This window comes from Coptis chinensis, chromosome 4 (assembly GCF_015680905.1).
Source record: "Coptis chinensis isolate HL-2020 chromosome 4, ASM1568090v1, whole genome shotgun sequence".
In the NCBI taxonomy this organism is placed as follows: domain Eukaryota; kingdom Viridiplantae; phylum Streptophyta; class Magnoliopsida; order Ranunculales; family Ranunculaceae; genus Coptis; species Coptis chinensis.
Genome location: NC_141459.1, coordinates 87,675,298 through 87,696,881, shown reverse-complemented (window position 1 = coordinate 87,696,881; position 21,584 = coordinate 87,675,298). Strand labels below are relative to the sequence as shown.

General features: G+C 35.8%; 2 protein-coding genes across 2 annotated transcripts; one reads left to right on the top strand and one right to left on the bottom strand.

Annotated features, from left to right (window-relative positions):
• The first annotated feature begins 15,058 nt into the window (after window positions 1-15,058).
• On the top strand, window positions 15,059-16,722 carry LOC147505421 (transcription elongation factor-like protein). Its single transcript, XM_086557960.1, has 4 exons — window positions 15,059-15,195; window positions 15,887-16,031; window positions 16,116-16,186; window positions 16,361-16,722. Exons 2-4 carry the CDS (start codon window positions 15,919-15,921, stop codon window positions 16,441-16,443), a joined length of 267 nt encoding a protein of 88 aa, XP_086414086.1. The 5' UTR covers window positions 15,059-15,195; window positions 15,887-15,918; the 3' UTR covers window positions 16,444-16,722.
• Window positions 16,723-17,527: 805 nt separating this feature from the next.
• Window positions 17,528-21,340, bottom strand: LOC147505420 (transcription factor VOZ1-like). Its single transcript, XM_086557958.1, has 5 exons — window positions 20,939-21,340; window positions 20,655-20,860; window positions 20,405-20,569; window positions 18,448-18,940; window positions 17,528-18,300 (listed from the first exon to the last, which is right to left on the bottom strand). Exons 2-5 carry the CDS (start codon window positions 20,850-20,852, stop codon window positions 17,807-17,809), a joined length of 1,350 nt encoding a protein of 449 aa, XP_086414084.1. The 5' UTR covers window positions 20,853-20,860; window positions 20,939-21,340; the 3' UTR covers window positions 17,528-17,806.
• Window positions 21,341-21,584: the final 244 nt, after the last annotated feature.

Genomic DNA, 21,584 nt, shown 5'->3' with positions numbered 1-21,584 from the left:
AATTACTTTTTGAGTCTGGTTTATTATATTTGCATAAAGTTTTCGATTTCATATTAATTACTCTTTGAGCTCAGTTAAATGTATTTGAATCCAGTTTCTGATTTCCTTTTAATTATCCAATGTAGTGTGTAATATCAACTTCAAACAGGACATAAAAATAAATTATGTTTGATTTACTATGTGGGATCATAAAAAATTATTCAGATCCCGATTTCCCGTTAATTATTCTTTAAATTATACATGACTCACTATGTGAGATCTTAAAAGATTATCTACGGACGTGTGGTATTATATTAATTATTCTGAAAAATACTTGCAACTATATATGTAGAACTATTATATATGAATATTATATTGATCACTCATTCAAATTTTTATAACGTGAAAACCTTACTATCCATTAAAAAAAAAAAAACTCACCTTTGATAAAACCTTTCAACTTCATTTTGTTGTTTAGAAGTTTGATTGAAATTTTGTGAGATTGTTTAATAAGGCGAAGTTTATATTAAAGCTACTTGAATAGCAAGGCGTTCCCAAACATACCAAAAGAGATAAGATAAATACTATTTTAAATGCAAAACTATACTTATCGAGACATTCCCACAACATATAATACAACTATGTTTTGAGGTAAGTTTAATGCATTTGCATCTAGTTTATGATTTTCAATTCCGTTATTATTATTATTATTTTTTTTTATGTTAGTTCAATGCAGTTGTATCTAGTTTCCGATTTCTCGTTATGTATTTTCTGAGGTTAGTTCAATGCATTTGCATCCAATTTCTGATTTTTCGTTAATTATTCTTTGAGATTATTTTAATGCATTTGCATCCAGTTTTTTTATTTCTTGTTTATTATTCAATAAGGTTGCATTTGCATCTAATTTCCGATTTCCCATTAATTATTGTTTGAGGTTAGTTTAATGAATTTGCATCCAGTTTTCGATTTTTCGTTAATTATTTCTTGAGGTTAGTTCAATGTATTTGCATATATATCCAGTTTATTTTTTTGAGATTAGTTCAATGTAGTTGCATCCGGTTTCTATTTTCTATTAATTATTATTTAAAATTAGTTCTACGCATTTGCATCCTGTTCCCAATTTATAGTTAATTTTTCTTTGATGTTAGTTCAATGCAGTTGCATCTAGTTTCCGATTTTCCATTAATTTAATAATTGAGAGTTAGTTCAATACATTTCCAACCAGTTTTTGATTTTCCGACAATTATTTGCATCCAAGTTTTGATTTCCCGATAATTATTCTTTGAGGCTTAGTTTAATGCAGTTGTATTCATAGTTCGATCTCCCATTAATTACTTTTTAAGATTAGTTTAATGTTTGCATTTGCATCAAATTTCCAATTTTCCATTAAATATTATTTGAGGATAATTTGATGCATTTGCATCCAGTTTTCGATTTCCTATTAATTATTATTTGAGCTTAGTTTCATATAGTATTATATATTTTTTAAAATATTTGTTATTATTGGTTTGTCGTTATTTTTTTATTTTTTTTTACATGTGAACTTGCATTAGAATGAATATAAAATTTTCTATTATATGTTTTGTGATGTTATTTTTTGTATAATTTAATTTTCCACTGTAATTTGTTTTGGTTTGGTATAGTGTTGAAATTACATATATTATAAAATTGGAAATTATATTATAGTGTTGAAAAAAAAATTATTAATTAAGAAATTTAATTGGAATATGTCTTAATTATTGTGGTTTTTGAAATCCTTAATGATGACTAAATGTCTAAATCCCAAAGTAGATGATGCATTAAATCTATCCAACTTTATTTGTTTAGGCCCATATAGACATATAGTGCATACAATATAATTTTATTTGTTGTCCGCCTTAGTTTTGAGGTGTACACTGTTACTTATTTTATGATTAGTTGACTTTTATTTTTCCCTTTTTGTCCAAGTCACATGTGTGGTCAACAAATGTAGAAAGTAAATGTTCAGGCAACTCAATTCATTTTTTCCTTCGTTATTTCATTGTCTTTTTCTTGAAAGAAACTTTAATTTGTTATGTTAAACTTCACCTAAGATTAATGTGGAAACTATTCTTTGTGGTGTAAGGGTTTTAGAAAAATCGTTTTTGGTAGAAACTATTGTTTTTAGCAATTTAATTTTTTGTCTCCTATTTTTTCGTAATTAGCTATAGTGTTTAGGAAAAGTTGGAGAATTTGTGAAACTCTAGATGGGATTGTTTTATTTTTTATATCATATTTTTTTTTTTAATTAATTAATAAAAATTTAGAAAAAATTGGAGTATATGTGAGTGCTCCAATTGTCTGATTTTTTCATATTAGTCTCATACATTTTCGTAATTAGTCAAAGAGTTTTACAAATATTGGAGACTCTGTGAATGCTCAAAAAATAGAGCCAGGAGGGTACAACTATAATATATATATATCTAAGGATATATAGTGAAGAATTTACCGCTCGAATTGAGGTTCTTCTATAAAGAGAGTGGCACGTAGACAGAGAGACTTTCCAGCTCATAAAAGCCCAAGCCTATAAATGGTTTTAGTGATCCCAGAATCTACTACACAGAGTTGGTTTTACAAGTGTAGCCCAACTTTTAAAATGTTTATGATTAAAACTAAATGGACATTATTGTATTAAACTAGTGTTCCAGTAGGGCTAAACAAACGGGGAAAAAAATGAAATCTCCACCCACTCGTTTTCTCTCACGCACTCGTAATCTGAACGAAATGGGGGGAGTGAGAAGAATTTTCCCTCATTATCTCACCTAATTCATCAAGATGAAAACTATCAATGATCGAATGGCAGATGTAATTTATGTAGGAAACTTATTATAAAAATATATTTATTGTTAAGTAAATAAGAAAATCAAATTGATACAACAAATATGTCATGAACAAACCTTTAGTTCAACAAACTAACTTAATTTACCAATGATTAAATTCGATCCTAGTGATAATCACTATGTCCTTATTAAGACAAATTTGCTCCCTCTCGGTGCTCAAGGTTAAAAACAATTGTCTCCCAAGACAGAATGGATTTTCAATCCCATGAATGTAGTACTCAAATTCAAAGGACTCAATGAACGCAACATTGTGTTGCATAGTCGAATCTCATTTTTAGGATTTACCCCTCTTGTAATTGGGTAAATTAGGTTTTGGTCCTACTTTTATGCAATTTCAAGTCACGTGATAAACATGCTCTAAGGGTATTTTGGTCATTTAAGAAAATTGAAGATAGAAGTAGGACTAAAACCTAATAATCGATAATTTTAGGACTAAAGCCTAAATACCCCATAAAAAGTAGGACTAAATCCTAAATAACCCATTAATAAATCTCACCGACAGGCCCATGTAATTAAGCCCTCAAGTGCAACCATGAAAGCCCGTGTCCCAGCTAATGTATTTATACATTCCTTATAGTGTTACTTTTGGTCTTTTAAGCAATATGGGACTAAAACTAATAGTTATTCACTTACCATCACTACTAGGGCAGGGAATCGGGTCGGGTAGACCTGAATCTGACTCGACCTGATTACCGAATACATCGGGTTCGGGTTGATTTTCATATCCATTTATGTATTTGGGTTGGGTTCGGGTTCGGATTCGGATATAATTTGTGGACTTTTTTTGAATTTTTAGTGTTATCCGATCGGGTTAGTCAAGTTCAGTCGGGGTTCGGGTTGGGCTTGGATATTAAATTTTGGATATAATCGGGTTCGGGTTCAGATACTGTGAAAATTATTGGATTCGATTCGATTCGGATGTAGCCATATCCGACCCAAACCCGACCAATCCCTGCCCTAATCACTACTGTCTCTTATTCACCAAATTGCAACTCCACCAATTTCTCAATACCCCCACCCCCATTTCTATCATAGCTTCTGTTGTTTCTTTCTCCCAATATCTAATTCCAAGCACATTATTTGTTCTTATCACTTTGGTTCATAATGTTAAGAGTTTATCAAGTTTATGAGTTTGGGTATTGCTCCATATATTTAATTTTATTTTAAGAACATGAGATGACTTTAAGATTAATTGATCGATCCATGCTCTAATATATGTTTCAATTCAACTAGTAATTATTGAGAATGCTTTCTCCTTCATTTTGGATTTCGAACAAAATTTTAATTTGGTTTATGAGTTGGAATCATCGTTTTGTGAAGTGGGGTTGTGAGATGGTTGTTAGAATTTGAGAAGCTTGCTTTATATGTTTCTATGACTTCTAGAACTTGTTCATTTTTCTTCATTTTGTGTTTATTGTATGATGAATCTGAAAGCTTTCGAGCTAAGATAGAGGAGAGATGCAAGAGGCAGCAAAGTGGAAGAGAGGGGGTGTGTCACGTGTGAGAGAGTTTCTTGAAGGTGGAACGACATGTTACCAGTTTTGCTATAGTCCCATATTTAGCGCATATGCCTAATTAACAAAAAATATGAAGTTCATATATATATATACTAGAAAGTAGGCCCGTGCATACGCACTGGCTCTTTTCAAAACATGTTCAACAATCATAACTATATACATATAGAAATTTTCTAACAAATCGTGATTCCCGTTTTAGTCGCTAACCTATTATAATTTCATAACAAATCGTTTTAATTAAGTTTTAAAAATCCATTTTAATTTTCTAACAAATTGTTTTAATTAAGTTTTATAAACCCATTTTTTAACCCCGTTTTAATAGTTGACTTAATTTAGAAATATGATTTCCGTTTTAATAGGATAATAATTTTCGTTTTAATTAGATATGCTATATTTTTCCTTTTCAATAGGGAAGGAATTCCCGTTTTAATAGGAAAAAGATTCCTGTTTTAATTAGAAGTGTTAGAATTTCTTTTTTATAATAGAGGAGGAATTTCTATTTTAATAGAAAATTGATTCCCGTTTTAATTAGAAGTGTCTAATAAATAGGAAATGAATTCCCGTTTTAATAGGAGATGATGATGTGGAATTTTAATAGAGCTCGAAAAATACCCTTTATGAGAGCTTTAATATTAAGACTAGCTTGTAGGCTCGTCCCATAATTTTCTAACAAATTGTTTTAAATGAAGTTTTAATTAAATTTTAAAACCCCCGTTTTTTCAATTGGGAGAGATATTGTTTTAATAGGAGAATAATTCTCGCTTTTAATTAGATATGCTAGATTTTTCCTTTTACATAGGAGAGGAATTCATATTTTAATAGGAGAATGATTCCCGCTTTAATTAGAAGTGCTAGAATTTGTTTTAATAGAAGAGAAATTCCCGTTATAATAGGATTCCGGTTTTTCAAATAGGAGAGAAATTCTCATTTATTATTGTAGGCCCGTGCATATTTTTTGAAAACATGTTCGATTCTGTTAATTTCATAACAAATCGCTTTAATTAAGTTTTAAAAGTTCGTTTTAATTTTATAACAAATTGTTTTAATTAAGTTTTATAGACCCATTTTGTAACCCCATTTTAATAGTTGACTTAATTTAGAAATATGATTTCCGTTTTAATAGGAGAATGATTTTCGTTTTAATTAGATATACTATATTTTTCCTTTTCAATAAGGAAAGAATTCCCGTTTTAATAGGAAAAATATTTTCGTTTTAATTAGAAGTATTAGAATTTTTTTTTTCTAATAGAGGATGAATTTCTGTTTTAATAAGAAATTGATTCTCATTTTAATTAGAAGTGTCTAATAAATAGGAAAGGAATTCCCTTTTCAATAGGAGATGATGATGTGGAATTTTAATAGAGCTCGAAAAATACCCTTTGTGGGAGCTTTAATATTAAGATATAGATATATATATATATATATAGGTTTTGTTACTCCAAAACTAAAACACTTATTACAAATGTGCCATTGGTCCCAAAAGTTGTTTTGTGTTGGGCAGACCCCAAACCAAAGTGAATTTGACTTGTTGCAACCTTTTCAGCCCTTTTCTTCTATTCTCTTCTCTTCCACTATCAAAAATCATAAACCCTTAAACCCTAACACTAAACACTAATGGAAGAGCCCAACCCCATTTTAGAACATGAAGATGACGAAGAAAATGTAATGCATCATGACCCCATTCAAGAAGAAAATATAGAACAAGTTCCAAGTGACCCCATTCAAGAAGAAAATGTAGAACAAGTTCAAAGTGAAGAAAATAGAGGAATGGATGATGATGCATTTAATAAGAATAAGGTAAATCTTAATTAAATGTAATTATGCATGTAGTAATTATTGATGTGTACAGTGATTATACATGTAATAATTATGCATGTAGTAATTATACATGTAATAATTATGCATGTAGTAATTAAACGACCCGGCTAGGTCGTTTGTATTTCACACCAAACGGTCTGGTCACACCGTCTGGATTGTGTCCAAAACGATGTGGCCATGTCTTTTGACATATGGACTAAAAAAAACTTGCCGGTGTGTCCACACTGTTTGAACTTAGTCCCAAACGGCATGGCCACACCGTTTAGACTAGGTCCCAAACGGTGTGACCATGTCGTTTGGGATTTGAACTTGGAAAAAATGACTTGTCTATTTTTTTTCCATTTGAACGGTGTGACCACACCGTTTGGACTTAGTCTCAAACAACATGGCCACACCGTTTGGGATGTCGTTTGAGATTTGAACTTGGAAAAAAGATTTGTTTGTTTTTTTGCCACTTGAACGGTGTGGCCATGTCGTTTGGGATTTGAACTTGGAAAATATATGAAGTTTTGTTTTTTGGAATCTCTAACGGTGTGGCCATGTCGTTTTAAGATTTGAACATAGAAAAACACAAACAGTGGTAAACGGTGTGTTTGTGGCATTTGGTACTTAAGCCAAACATCAATTAACAACTGTTCTTTATTTAGGATCCTTCGGTGTGTTTTGAGAACTCTGGAAACTCAAATGACGTGGATGATGTTCAACCGCTTTCAATGGATACAACATAAATATTTACTACGAAAGAGGTACATAGTAGGCATTGTTTTCACTTGTTTTTATTTTCTAAATGAAATTATATTAGTTTATTGATTGTTGTTTTCTTTCATATCTTTAGGTATTTCATACCGTAGTAGTGACGTAATTGGTTAGGCAACTGCTTTCGGGGAAACAATGTAATGTGGTTGTGATAATTAGGAAGTCGAGAATGCTAACGGAACCGAAAATTACCAAGGCTGGATTTAGATTCATGAGTTCGGGCATGTGTATCGTTCACACAAAAAGTAGAGAAAGCTAATAAGAGAAATACGGGAACCAAGAAACGTGGATGTCCATTAAGTTAAGATGTATTTTCCAACGCCACTATCGATAGTTGGAAAATTGTCGATCTTAATGGTGTTCACAACCATCCATTAGGTGAATCGACCCTTGAAGGAGGACATGCATTTGCTACTCGGTATGACCGTCCACAATTCGAGTTCTTGTCGAGATGACTCAAAATGGAGTTAAGCCTAAAAAGAAGTTTTGAAGTCCATCGGACATAGGTTTCTGATAACCTATCTAGCATATATCAAGTCTACAATGCCGGGCACAAGGTGAGGACATTGGATATGAACGATCGCTCGCAAATGTAGAGATTGCGTGAGTTGTTAGCAGAAAACCATTATTTCTAGGAGGTGAGAGAGGATATGAATACAGATGACATAACGAGATTGTTATGGGCCCATCCAGACGGTGTTAAAATGGCTCGGACTTTTCCAAAAGTTTTCATCATAGGCGAACCTACAAAACCAATAAGTATCGGTGGCCTTTTGTACGGTTTGTGGGGTGACTTCAACTTGGAAGTCTTTCCGCGGTCTGTCAAGTGTTGCTCCGATCCAAAACAGGGATAGACTATGAGTGGGCTTTGCATTAGTTTAACGGTTTCTTTGGGTGAAGAAAGGCCATCCGTGGTGTCGGCGAGGGACTTGGCCTTGATGAGTGCGCTGATATTGTGTTTCCGACGCCGCATAAGCATCTCTCAGATGGCATATCTCTATGTCGTCCCTTCGAAATGCAATGATTTTTTCCCCACCATAGAACTTGTAGATAAAGGCCGGTTCGTGGAATACCAGTGAAATCGAGGGCCGAGGATATCTTCAACCGTAAATTCTTTGCTTTAGAAAAACACTATAGGGTTGAAGTACTCCATTTTGTTAGTTATCTGCTTGAGACTTGGTTTGCCTTAAGGATCGATTAGGTATGTTGTTGGACAAATCAACACATTCACTTTGGGAGTATAACGACCAATAGAGTCGAAGGGTCTCATGCTCAGGTGAAACGTGTTCTAGGAAACACAAACAGACATGATTTTCTAAGTATATATGTTTTACTTGATCCACCCGATTTTAGAGATCCAAATTGCCCGAGATTAGAGGTACATTTGAGAAGAGTCTGATTGTAACCCAGCACCACCACCGGATTCCTTTATTTCGTGAACTCAGAAACCTGGTCTCAAGAAAATGTTTGGACTTGCTTTATGAAGAACTAGATACCCGTGTAAGCCGTGCTGCTAAGGACTCGAAGTTCATTTGTGGGTGTTATTTGCGCACCCGATCATGGATTGCCATGTGCTCCGCGAAATCATTGAACTTCAAAAGCAAGAACGTTCCATATCTTTGAGTGCTATCGATCCCTTTTGGAAAACTCATGTCTGTTTTTCCAAATGTGTCGGGGGTGTTGGTCCCGATTGTAGACTTTCGAAAGATATATGTTTATGAAAAGGTATGAAATGGCTTATGAAGAAAAGCGAGGGTTATGGTTAGAAAACTTATGGAGATTGTTGTGCCGAAAGTACATGGCTAGAACCACCTCATGAGGAGGCAAAACCAAAGGTCGGCTAAGGGTAGGCCGCAAGAGAAAGCTTCCAATTGAGGATGAGAACTCTTCAAAGCGAGATTCATCTGGTTTTGAACATTCCCAACGTGAGCATGAAGAGTGGGTCTCGCTTTGCAACAATCGGAATGTACGCCAAATTCCAAGCCTTCTCATAAAACACCCACACCATCGAAATACGCTACTCCAAACCCACATGCAGAGAAGTCTTATCCGAAACCACCTTTGCCACAAAAAAAAAACCACACCACGGAATAACTCTTCTCAAAAATCACCTTTACCACCTAAAACAACCACACCACGGAATAACTCTTCTCAAAATCACCTCAAAAGTTAGACATTGGCATCCTGAGGGGGTCGAGACATTCGGTTTGGACATTCTAAAAGAACGCACAAATATATTGTTAAAGTGGATGACCACAGTAGGTGATGACAATTCGGGTATATAGAAGCGATGTGCATTGCATTAGGAAGAAGTCGGGGAAGAGTGGCGTGGATGAGAAATGAGTTGTTACAAGAACTTAATGACAACCTCCCCTCTATCGTACATTGTACACTCATCATTAACTTTCGTATTTAAAATCGTGTTTATTTATTTATTTATTTATTAATTTAATTATTTATTTAAGATTCGCTGGATTGGATTTGGGACATGTGGGCCTGATTTACGGGCCGAAGTCATGTTGGGCTTGGGTTTCAAACCCAAGTATATAATCACATTGTTCTAGAGAATAGGGTTTTAGAGAATAAAAAATAATAAAAAATGGAGGCTTGTTTGCTCGGCGTTGAGGCGACGACTTCGGACTTCGGAGGAATTAAGTGGAGCTTGGGATTAAGGTGAGTAGCTATTTTGCTATTTCACGGTTTATGGTTTTCGTATCGGTGTATCTTGTCTAATGTTTATGTTTTTTATATAATCGCATTATATTGTTTTATTCGACATCGTCCTGCATTTGTTAAAACTCTATTGAAAACCGTTGTGTTGTTAAAACTTCGAACTCTGAAATTTGGGATTTGAATCATTGGAAGCTTGAAACAAAGCGTTAATGGCGGCGGGAATTATTTCCAGATCTAGTTTGGTAAATTTGGATTTAAGGAGTTGGGATTTTCGGTTTTGTTAATGTTGTGGGGGTTTTCCCCGAAGCATTTTCGAGTAGATTGGGAGGAGTGGCGTCGGGTATTTGTGGTGGTCGATTTTGGTGGTGGTGTGGAGAGAACCCCGATGGAGAAGATGATCGGTTTGGGCCTTGGGCGGTTTTGATTTTAGGCTATTTTGGTTTTGTTTTGGGCGGTTTAGATTAAGTTGGTTGGGCCAAAACTAACTAGATTTCTTAGGCGGTTTCATTAGTGTGTTGGGCGGTTTGATTAAGTGTTGGGCCATTTTCAGTTTAGTCTTTGGGCCCAAGATTAGTTTAGTTTGTTATGGGGCCGTTTCATTTTAGTGGTTTGTGGCGGAACCAATTAAGGTTTTGGACCGGTTTAAGTTTCATTTTTTCGATTAGCTTGGGTGAACCCAATTAGCTTTCTTTGGACCAGGTTTTTTTTTTTGTTTTGGGCTTGGTTCATATGTTTTAAAGTGGGTCGTTGATTCACTTAGGCGATGTGTAGACTTTTGGGGCGGGTTTTAAGGTTTGGGCTTGGCGGTTAGGTCCAGAACCATTTCCTTAGTCATGAGCCCTTGAGCCATGTACCTTTGCCCTTAGCCATGAACCATGGCTATGACTCTGAACCTGTTGAACATGGAAGTGACAATTTGATTTTGACAATGACGTGTTGGTTGTTGGCTAGGGAATGTTGACTTTTTCCAGATTTTCACATATTTGATTTTATGGACAATCGTAATAATAAAATATTGTCGAACATTATATAACGTTGTTTGTCATTATCTAATTAAGATTTGACGTGAGTAGTGTGTAAAATATATATATATATATATATATATATATATATATATATATATATATATATATATATATATATATTGGGCTTTGATTGTGGACCGTGGATTTGCTTAATTACGCTATATTTTATGTTGTAAATTGTATGGACAAATCAAATGCTAAAATGCTGTGGAAGCTTGTATATATTTGGTTGTCATTATCTAATTAAGATTTGACGTTGATATTGTGACATTTTATAATATGTTGGGATATATATATTAAATGCAATAGCTGTGGAGAAATAAATGTATAACCGCTCCATTATTTTATCGGTAAGATGCTAGTAGAGTATTTGTGGATATTTTCCACGGGATGGTGGCGTAGTGCAATAATATATTGACACGTGACAGAATGAAATGGTTATAAGATATATTGAGATATTTCTAAATATTGTGGCTTAGTGCAATAAGGTATTTGACCTGCACGTGATATAGTGGAATTATTATGAGTCATAAATGTATGACATTTGAATAAATTACGTAACGAAAATCCTAGAACCTAGCTACCACAACTCATGTGATTTGCCCTGTGTGGGCGTGTGCAATATGATTGGCCCTTTTGGCGTTTCAGTGAATCTGAATGGCCTTCGGCTAAATAATGTGATTGGCCCTTCGGCATTTTAGTAAAGGCGAATGGCCCATTCGGCGTTAGCCGAATAGTGGCTTGATTATTCCGTTCTCAAAATAGAACGAGGCCGCGATATTTTATGCGAATAGTGGCGATTACTTACATAATGGCTTTTAGGTGTGAGGGTTACGGTGTCCGGCATCCATAGTTACGCACGCGAGTGGTACATTATGTAAGGGGGGCATGTGGATGTACATGTTGGCGTTGGGTAGCGATTGTGGTAGCCGAAAACTAGGTAAGACATAGATCTGACGTGAATTTAGGGACCGCAAAAAAAAGTCTTAAATAATATAATTATGGTAATATGTTGGTTATTTGTTTAGTTAGAACCTAAAAAACCTCGATGGAGGAACTACATGCCTTATTTATTATCGCGATAGTTTGTTGTGTGGTTAGTGGGAAGTTAAAGCTTCCTCGATGGAGGAACTACCTGCTTAAATTATTGTACTTTAAGGATGTTGTAGTAGTTGTTGGAAGTTAAGGTGCCTCGGTGGAGGAACTAATGGCCTTATGGATTGTGTATGTATATGTATAATTATATGTTATATTTTAGGGCTACTCACACCAGCATTTTTATAATGCTGACCCGATTTGCATGTTTGCTTATCGGGTGTGTTCATTAAATGAACATAGTTGATAAGTCTTGACAGGTTTAGTGTTGAAGAAGATTGGTTGCTGCTTGTGGTTTGCGTTAGCGTCGCATTTCAAGATAGACCTTGTTTTCCTTTGAGGTGATATAGATTTTCAGTTGAGATAATGTTAGTTGCATTTTTCATTTGTAAATTTTTGTAATGAAGAGGACTTTTGTTTAAGTTAAAATTTTTATTGGTTTTTAATTATCCGCATATTTAAACTGTTTATGGGTGTTTGGAAGTGGAGATCGAGTGCGTCATACCTCGGAGATCGAAGAGTCTGGAACAAATAATGTTTTTTCTGAATTCTGTCGAAATTCGGGGTGTGACACTCACAATGAGATTAGGTACGTGAAACATACAATTTCCCATGAATGCGGTTGGGCACCCCCTGGTAAGTGGATGAGCATGCCTTTTGCTGGATATCTATTTGCTTCGAGATTTAATGTTGTCCTCGTACATTTAGGTAGTATGTACTGCCATCTTATTTTGCCACTGAGAACCCAAGCAAATCCTGAGAGAGTAAAGAAAGTGTTGGGTACCGCTTACGTACAGGGATGTCATTTTGTCCATGTTGAACTTGTTGATGATTGTCCTGTTCCAAAACCGATCACGAAGATGGCGTGAGAGCTTCGACACTTAATTGCGGATAGTTGGGATACTTGCATTACAAACAAGACAAACGCAAATTTCTGGCATTGAACATTCTCAATTCAGTATTGGAAGGCGAGCACACTAATGATGGGTCCGAAATACCAATAATAGATGTTGACTAGGAATAAGTCTATGTAATTAATGTTCATGTGGTTGGAATTGTAATTTGGTTTTGATACAATTTTTCTTAAATTTGATGGTATTTTTTGTCGAATTAATTGTATGGATGTATGTATGTTTGTTTGATTTTGGAAAAAATGACTTTTGGGATTTGAACTTGGAAAAAAACGACTTGCTTTTTTGCCACTTGAACGGTGTGGCCACACCGCTTGGAGTTAGTCACGAAAGCGACATGGCCACACCGTTTGGACTAGGTCCTAAACGGTATGGCCATGTCGTTTAGATTTGAACTTGGAAAAAGCGACTTGTCGTTTTTGCCACTTGAATAGTGTTGCCACACACCGTTTGGAGTTAGTCACGAAGCGACATGGTCACACCGTTTGGACTTAGTCCCAAACGGTGGCCATGTCATTTGAGATTTGAACTTGGAAAAAAGATTTGTCTGTTTTTTTGCCACTTGAATGGTGTGGCCACACCGTTTGGACTTAGTCTCAAACGACATGGCCACACCGTTTGGACTAGGTCTTGAACGGTGTGTCCATGTCGTTTGAGACTAAAACTTGAAAAAAATGACTTCTCGATCTGTTTTTTTGCCTCTTGAACGGTGTGGCCACACCGTTTGGACTTAGTCCCAAATGATGTGGCCACACCGTTCAAGAGGCAAAAAAACAGATGTTTCGTGTTTTGGCAATTTATCAATGTTTTATACATGGCATAAGAGAAATGAGAGTGGAGAAAGTGAAGAAGATATTCCATAAGTTTGACAAGAACAAAGACGGATGACTCAACACAAAAGAAATGTCATCTCTGGTAATCTCTGTAAACCCAAGAGTTCAATTCAGTGATGAACAAATCACTGCCATCCTTGAAGTTTTCAAACTCTATGAGGAAACTAAACACTAGCATGCACACATAAGATTGAGAAATGACAAACAAACCATTCACATAAATAACCAGTAAATAATTAGAACTTAGTTTAACATTAACAGCAAGAGTAAGTTATATCATTCTCTAAGTTGTGTTTCCAAGTTGTTGACTACGACTAAGAACTAAACATAGTTCGGTTCGGTTGGTACTGGTTAACTGAGGCATGAAACCGAGAACCGCACTGACCTATTTGGTTTTCACTTTTAGGAACCGAGAACCGAAAAAATTGGCCGGTTTGGGCCGGTTCGGTTTGGTTTCTCGGTTTTCAATTTTTGATGAACACCCCTACTCACTCTCTCTCCTCTCCTTCCTAGGTCTAGCCTCACTAGTTTGCCTCCTTTCTCTCTCTTTTTCACTATTCTTTTTATACGCCCTTGTCTCCCATCACAGCTGTTTACCTGTCCTCTTATTCCTCGCTCCCCCTTCTTCTATGTGTAGGGTTTCTGCCGTGTACCTATGACCGGCAGACTGCTACTGTACTCACGAGTTCTCCACATATCTTGCCTCGGGCCCATCCCCATCCCCATGTCGATAACTCGCATCAGGTAGCATTACCCCTCATCCTTCATATCCCAGATCCTATCACTACAGTTATACTTGGCTGCAGGTACAGATAAAGAAACAACATGTGATGCTGAATCCGTGGAATGTAAATGACTAGGACGAGTCATCAACTGGTGCTCAAGTACCACCTCACCAAAGTCATTAAAGTGGATGCAAAGGAAATTGTCGATTTTGTGGAGAAGCAGAACACTAACATCTCATGGACATCTGAAACTATTCTCAACGACACTATGCCGCTATTATCTATTTATTATGCAAGTTTTAAGTTTCGGCATGTACCCAGAAGGGCAAATAATATAGCAAATACTTTAGCTCTTTTTGCTTGTAAAGTCCCTCCATGTGCTGGTGCTGGTGCTGATTGGGAATCCTTTCCTTCTCCTTGGTTAGTAGATGTACTGGAGTAGGAGTACCAATATGCAACCTCTATTTATGGAATATAAATATATATATGTGAATGATTACCAAAAAAAAAAAATTTATCGAGTTTAATTTGGATCAAAATATTTGTTGTTGATGGGTCTTCCCTAGAGCAAAATATTTTTGTAAAAAGTGGTAGCTACTCAGTAAATGAAATAAATAAAAAATGAGAACAGCGGTAGTTATGGAGTACGAATGGAAACTTAATTATACCATCAAATGGATTTACTACTAAAGAAGCATGCTTTCATTGTCTAACCCATGTTGAAAATTCTCACCTTGACTTCCGGTCGAAATCGGAGGGCAAATCAGGGAATTGGCACTTAAATTTGGGGCCATGGTCGGGGAAACGGACACCCCCTGCAAAGATGGGCTTTAGTTGCCTTAATTGGGTATTAAGCCCAAGCCCAAGTATCCTATTTAACTAATTTAAGACCAAAGGCGGTATCCGAAAAATAAATCGTTGAATATAAAAAGAAACACTCCCATAAACAGACTAGGCCTAAAAGTTGATCAATTTTTCTTCTTCATTACTTGTAGCTAAGTCAAGGTATGCAATTCTTCTTTAACTAGTCAATAAAATTATTGTATGTTTTCAATTATTATTAAATGCTTACTGCTTGATATCAAAATCTTGAAAAAATGAAATATTTTTTTGTTAATAGATTCGTGGGTATGTTTAATTGTTATGGCTTGGAAGTTTGTGTTTAGCTTTTAATGTTATATTATAATATCATGAATTAGGGTTTACTGTTTAGACCTAAGTTTTTTTTTTTTTCCATGTTGATTGATTAGGGTTTTTATTTGCCTTGGTATTAGGGTTTAGTGTTTCGACTTGTTTTTTTATGGTTTTTGTTTGAATTTTGTTATTAATGGTAGGATTTAGTTTTATTAAATTATTTTTGATGGGTAAAGTTGTTTGTTGATTATGATAGCTTAGGGTTTCTATTCGCTTTACGTGTTATTGTTAGTAGGTCTCGGTTTTCTAAGTTTGTTCCTGTGCTTGTGCTTATTAATTGAGTTGACACTTTATGGACTTTTTGCTTTTCTAAAATTGGATTTTTCCTCAAGTTGGTTGTTTAATTTAGTCTGATATTTAAAGATCTTCGTATCGTGGTTAATGCGTTAAAACACTATTAAATATTTTTTAGACAGTTGTTTTTGGTCGCGCTGGTCTTAATTGTTCTTTATTCGTTACATGAATTGCTGATTCACTTGTGAACTTCGGTATGGTGAAACAGTGACTCTTTAAGGAAAAGGTTACATCTGGACGATGGGAAAACGAAAGTCGAGGGCGAAGCCTCCACCTAAGAAGAGGATGGACAAACTGGACACTGTATTCAGTTGCCCTTTCTGCAACCATGGAACAAGTGTTGAATGCCGAATGTAAGTATCTTCGATCTTCAGTGTTTTACTGGTCAGTTGATACATTGATTATTTGTTGCTAAATACTTATTTATGTTGTCACAGTGATATGAAAAATTTGATTGGTGAAGCAACATGCAGAATATGCCAAGAGAGCTTCAGCATGACCATCGATGGTATTATTCTTGTCTAATAAATATTAACTTTTTTAAGTTTAATTTTAATATACATTTTTAGGATGTATCATAAAAAAGGGTTCTGAAATTGCAAGTGAAGCAAACATATATAGTAAATTTTTAGTTATAGATGTTATGTTCTAATCACCTTGTTTTTTGTTTGAGCGGTTGCAGCATTGACAGAGCCAATAGATGTTTACAGCGAATGGATTGATGAATGCGAGCGTGTAAACACCCAGGAAGATGATGCTGCTTAGTTCTAATTCACTTTATTACTGAAGTGAAAATTAGGGCAGCGGCGTAAATGGTGTTCAAGCATGTTTTCCCCATGATTGAGGATCCTCTGGTTGGATATTGTAACTAGTATCTAGGTAAAAACAGTGAAATAAAAAAGTAGTAAGTTAATGAGTGAAGTTCTGTTGCACTTGTAAATTAGTTGTCTTCTCTTGGGGAAAGATATACTGTCATGAGAAAGACCAAGGCAAATTGTCTACTTGATATATTAATGTTTGTAATGAAAATGTTATTTCATTCAACCTTTTTTCAGTTCTGTTTGTGTATGATTAAGCGATCGTGCTTGAACTAGAGTATTCACTTCGTTTCTGGTACTGTTGGAAAACCGGTTCGTATATTGTGAAATTGCAGCGTTGTGAAATTGTATTTGACCCTGTATTTCCTAGTGAAGTATGACTGGAGCTTAGATAGAGCCGGTAAAATCACAAAAGTATGCAGGGCGGATATCCATCAGGAGTTTAGGATGCTCCATTTTACAAAGGGACTACTAACATATGGGAAAGGAGTAGGTAGGGGTAGGAGAGGGCGGAGGAAGCCTGGAGCATGTATTTTCTTTATAGTTTATACTCCCACACAAGGATATTCAGACATCGACTGAGCCACTCGGGTAAAGTATAGAGCTCTAAAATTACAATAATGCATTAACGCGGCAGACTCAAATAGTATAAATTCTGTTTGGAAATACAACGTCGGTGAAGTTGTGGAGTTTGTTTATGTTAAAGCAATGTATATCAATAACAGGATACCAGAAAAAAAATAGCATCTCAGTTAAACCATCCGATCTAGGCCATTCCTCATTTTATTTTTCCTTTTTCCTCCCTCCAACATCATCACTGTTCTAGAAAACAATCGGCGATCTCTCAAGTTCTTTCATTGCCAAATATAGAAGGGCCAGAACCTTTCCGTGCTTCTGCTCATTCTTCATACATTGTGACCAGCCCATTAGAACTTTCAAACTCAATCTAGTCTTAACATGGACATGGAGTAACACTACCAAAGATACAATAGACCAATAGAGACATGAGCTATGATTGCACCATCTTCTTACAATATTAACTCTTCAAACTTCTTTAGCTTAAGACTTGCATTGTACAAGAACAGAAACTGTGTTTTCTAAAGCATCCCATACGTTCCACCCAAAAAACAAAAGCTATGCTCAGTATCTATGAACAATGTTGAAAATAGAAACCAGAATTCTGATGATTTGTTGATTCTACTACCTCACCATGTTTGACGCATAAATCATTCTTACTAGTAATGATTTTGAGATTCTTCCTGTTCCACAAGCTCGTTCTGCACTTTATAACCATATGCAGCGCTTGCCCCTTAGTACCTTCCATCATTTGAAGGAGCCATCTGCTCTTGAGTTGAATATACAGTTTCAGAATCATCTTTGAGATTATCTTCTGTTTCATGCTTAACAGAGAGTTCATTATCTGTTGGAGATTCAGCAACTAGTCTACCCATTTGCTTCTGCAACTCAGCAATTGAATTCTTGATAATTTTTCCCTTGGGGCTCTTCTTTTCATCAACGAACTTGAGTGTTAACCTACAGAGAATGAGAGCATCACAATTGTCCATCACATACTCGTACAGGTGCCACGCAAAACGTTCCAGTGGTTGCGGATCCATGTAATAGGATTTCTTCACACCTCCATATTCCTTCATCATTTGACCCCTTGATTCATGCCAACCACGTCCACTGTAATCTGGTAATTTTTTCTGTTTTCTGTTCCCACATTTGAACGCCTTTCGAGGCTTATCAAAGTAAAGCCATTCCCTGATCGTCTCACCCTCAAAAAAGGAAATATCAAAGAGTTCTGCAGGCATTAAAAGCAAATAGACATTGTCAGAACACGACCACTTTCCAATTATACTGCTACTTATTCGAAGTAAATAAAATCCTTGTTGGAAATGAAAGATTAAAAGTACTAAAGAGTAGCTGAATGTGTAAGGTCCAAACCTACCAGGAGAATTCCATGGACATTTCATTGTAGCGGCTCCCTCGCATTCAGGAATACCAACGTCCTTCCCCTCCATCTTTGCATGAAGAGTAGCAAATAGTGGATCGTCCTGTAGACTGATACCTCTGTGTCGTACCACTGGAGTCATACCTGATTGGCCTTCATTGAAAGCTGAAGAGGCATGGATGTCACAGCAATAGTCTTGATATTGAGCAGGTACGCAACAATCCCAGAGAGCACATTTTGGCTTCATCATGGAAGAAGACGGATGGCATATGCTTTGTTGCAAGGCAGAAGCATAATGCATACTATCCTCTTCAAACTTTCCACTACCAACAAGTCCAGTACAATTGTTGTTTTGAAAATCTTGGTGTACATCAAATTGGTCAAAGGCTAGCTGATTTGTTGCTTCCGAGTTATTCACCCAAGGCAAGTCTATGTAATCATCAAATTCCTGATATCCGTGTTCTCCCATTGTCTGATTCGAAAAACAGCCCTGAATTAAATTGAAACCACAGCCATCAGTTCCCAAATTTCTTATTTCCTTACTTGTGAACATAAATCATTTCGAAAAAGATTTTTTTTCTTCTCAGTATGAAAAGAAAACAACACAGACTAGATGCACAATGAGCAGGGACACGGATAATGATTTATGTTAACTGCCTCACCCACTCACTTGGCCATACTTAGATAATTCCTTACATAAAAGTCAGGCCCTTGCAAAATTTCAGATGACACTAAACTAATATACAAAGTTTATGATTAAAATTACAAAACTACAACAATGCCACAAGTGCTCTCTCATGCCAATTAGAGCACTTCATCTGAATAGAAGTATAGGGTCTAGTGAGTGACATACATAGCCGTATAGGGTATAGTGAGTGACACATTTATAGTTAAATATTGTAAATAGAAAGTACAGTGAATAAGTCATGTAGCAAGAATTCCTAAAAAAATTTGTTTAGATTGAGTAGTGGCAGTATGAAGACATGGAACCAGGCAAATAAGTCAGGTGTAACCAGACACAACTAAGTGAACTTTTTGGGAAAAAAATGACAGGTTTCTTTAATGGTTTAACTTCAACAAAGCTTTCTATTTTCTCCTCCATTTTATTCCATAAGCCTTTAGAAAACTCAGGAAATATCTGGAACATGAGCAGCCTCGCTCTTGTCCACGATCACTAACATACAATAGATGATTGTTCCAGCGCTGCTTGTCCATGACATACAGCTCATCATGAGTTATGTGCCCAACTAAAAGAATACGAGAGTTTCTTTTACTGGATTCTTTTAGTGCTTTAACTTCTACGAAGCTTTCTATTTTCTCCTCTATTTATTCCACAAGCCTTTAGAAATCTCGGGGAATATCTGGAACATGACTGTTCCAACTTCACTCACATACAATATATGACCGTTCCAGCTCTGCTCGTCCGTGACATACAGCTCAACATGAGTTACGTGCCCAATTGAAGAGTACAAGAGGTATGCACCCTCATGTACTTTTTGTTGAGTAAGACAGCATCACAGACATAGCCGTTTAGAAAGGAAGAAAAGATGGTAGATGCAATACATAGCCTATTAAGATCTAATCATTAATCATGGGTAGTAAAAAGAAATTGATAATATGGGGAAAACTTTCTTCTTGACATAACTGCAACCAAACCAGAGGTTATTAGGCTTTCTTCGCTAAGTCCAGTAATGTATAGAGGTTGCCCCAGCTTCGGAGATGAGGAGACAAAAGTGCAGTTGATATCTAAAATCCCAAGGAGAGAATTCTATATCTACTTTTCCAAGATAAATATCAGTTTTATCGGATGAGTCGATGAAATTAAATTGATATGATTGTTCACATTACATCAACCCCGCAGCCAACAGCAAAAAAGAAGGGCAGGGCTTCAAAACAGAATGCAGAAAAATTGGTGGCAACAATACCAGTAAACATGAAATAGTTATATAAGGACCTCGTGCAAATTCAATTCATCTCCCACTGGAATGCTGTGATAATTGGGTTCAGGGACAGGCTTTAAGTCAATGCAGTGAGCTAATCCACTGGTTGCATCATCTTCCACGTCAAATTGCTGCAACATACGGTAAAGATCCGAGGAGAAGGAACCTAGACTCCCATCCTGCACACCAGTCATTTTCAATGTGAGTGAGGAAACAATATTAAGAAGTTGATGATGATATAAATGAGAATTAATAAAGTCTCACATTGTGTGATGAGGCGGGAGAAGGTTTGTTGAGTTCAGCTTTCCATTCAGTCATCATCTGATTCACTTGCATCTCTAAAACAGCTTTATCATTGGTGCTATTATTCCCTTTGATAGCGAGAAGACTCGTAATCAACCCTTGAAGATCATCCAACCGATTCTTTTCTTTATCCTTGAAAACCTTGGAATTCTTCCCCATTTTTTTTACTTCAATAATATCGATAAATACTCTAATCAGTCAATAAACAAAACAAACATGATTAAAGAAGGAGGAGATAATAATACCCGGATTTGGACCCAAGAGAAACCGATCATAGGGTGAAAAGTGGAAACATAAAAAAAGGTAAACTTGTTCGGGCCCAGTCCAGCGGGCTAGGGTGTGTGGGTCAACTTCTCAGTTTCTCTCTAAAGAAAAGTCAGTGTTGATGACATGACCACCTTAAATATGAAAAAATCCTTCAATGGGAAAGAGTAGTTAATAGGGAAATCCAACCTAGCACCACTGCACCAGTGTAAACGAGGTTAGGAAGTTCACCTTCTCTCTCGTGCAATATTATTCCCTGCACACTAGGAAATTTTGTGAGACTAAAGAAACCAGAGTCTTTGTTGTCGGGTTTACTAGTGACAGTGTCTTGGTCAGTAACGATGAGCCATTGAAGATGATTTTTGTTGTGAATAACTAACAGTGGAAATTATGCTATCCACAGCAAACAGATTAACTCTACACAAGGATTAATCTTTAATCTTTCTCACTAGACAAAGCTTCAATATCCTCTAAATAATATCCCCAACACTTCTTAATGTGAAATAAACAAACATATAAAGTAAAACAATTAATGTAAAAGAGAATACACCACAAGACAAAGATATATCGTGGTTCGACAATTTACCTACGTCCATACTGCGAGTTCCAAGCTTTACTAGATGTCTG

Coding starts and splice junctions, on each gene's coding strand:
- LOC147505421 (XM_086557960.1), top strand. CDS start 15,919: ATGGGAAAACGAAAGTCGAGGGCGAAGCCTCCACCTAAGAAGAGGATG. Junction 16,032..16,115: donor ACAAGTGTTGAATGCCGAAT/GTAAGTATCTTC, acceptor ATGTTGTCACAG/TGATATGAAAAATTTGATTG. Junction 16,187..16,360: donor CTTCAGCATGACCATCGATG/GTATTATTCTTG, acceptor GAGCGGTTGCAG/CATTGACAGAGCCAATAGAT.
- LOC147505420 (XM_086557958.1), bottom strand. CDS start 20,852: ATGGGGAAGAATTCCAAGGTTTTCAAGGATAAAGAAAAGAATCGGTTG. Junction 20,570..20,654: donor CTCCCGCCTCATCACACAAT/GTGAGACTTTAT, acceptor ACTGGTGTGCAG/GATGGGAGTCTAGGTTCCTT. Junction 18,301..18,447: donor ATGTCCATGGAATTCTCCTG/GTAGGTTTGGAC, acceptor TAATGCCTGCAG/AACTCTTTGATATTTCCTTT.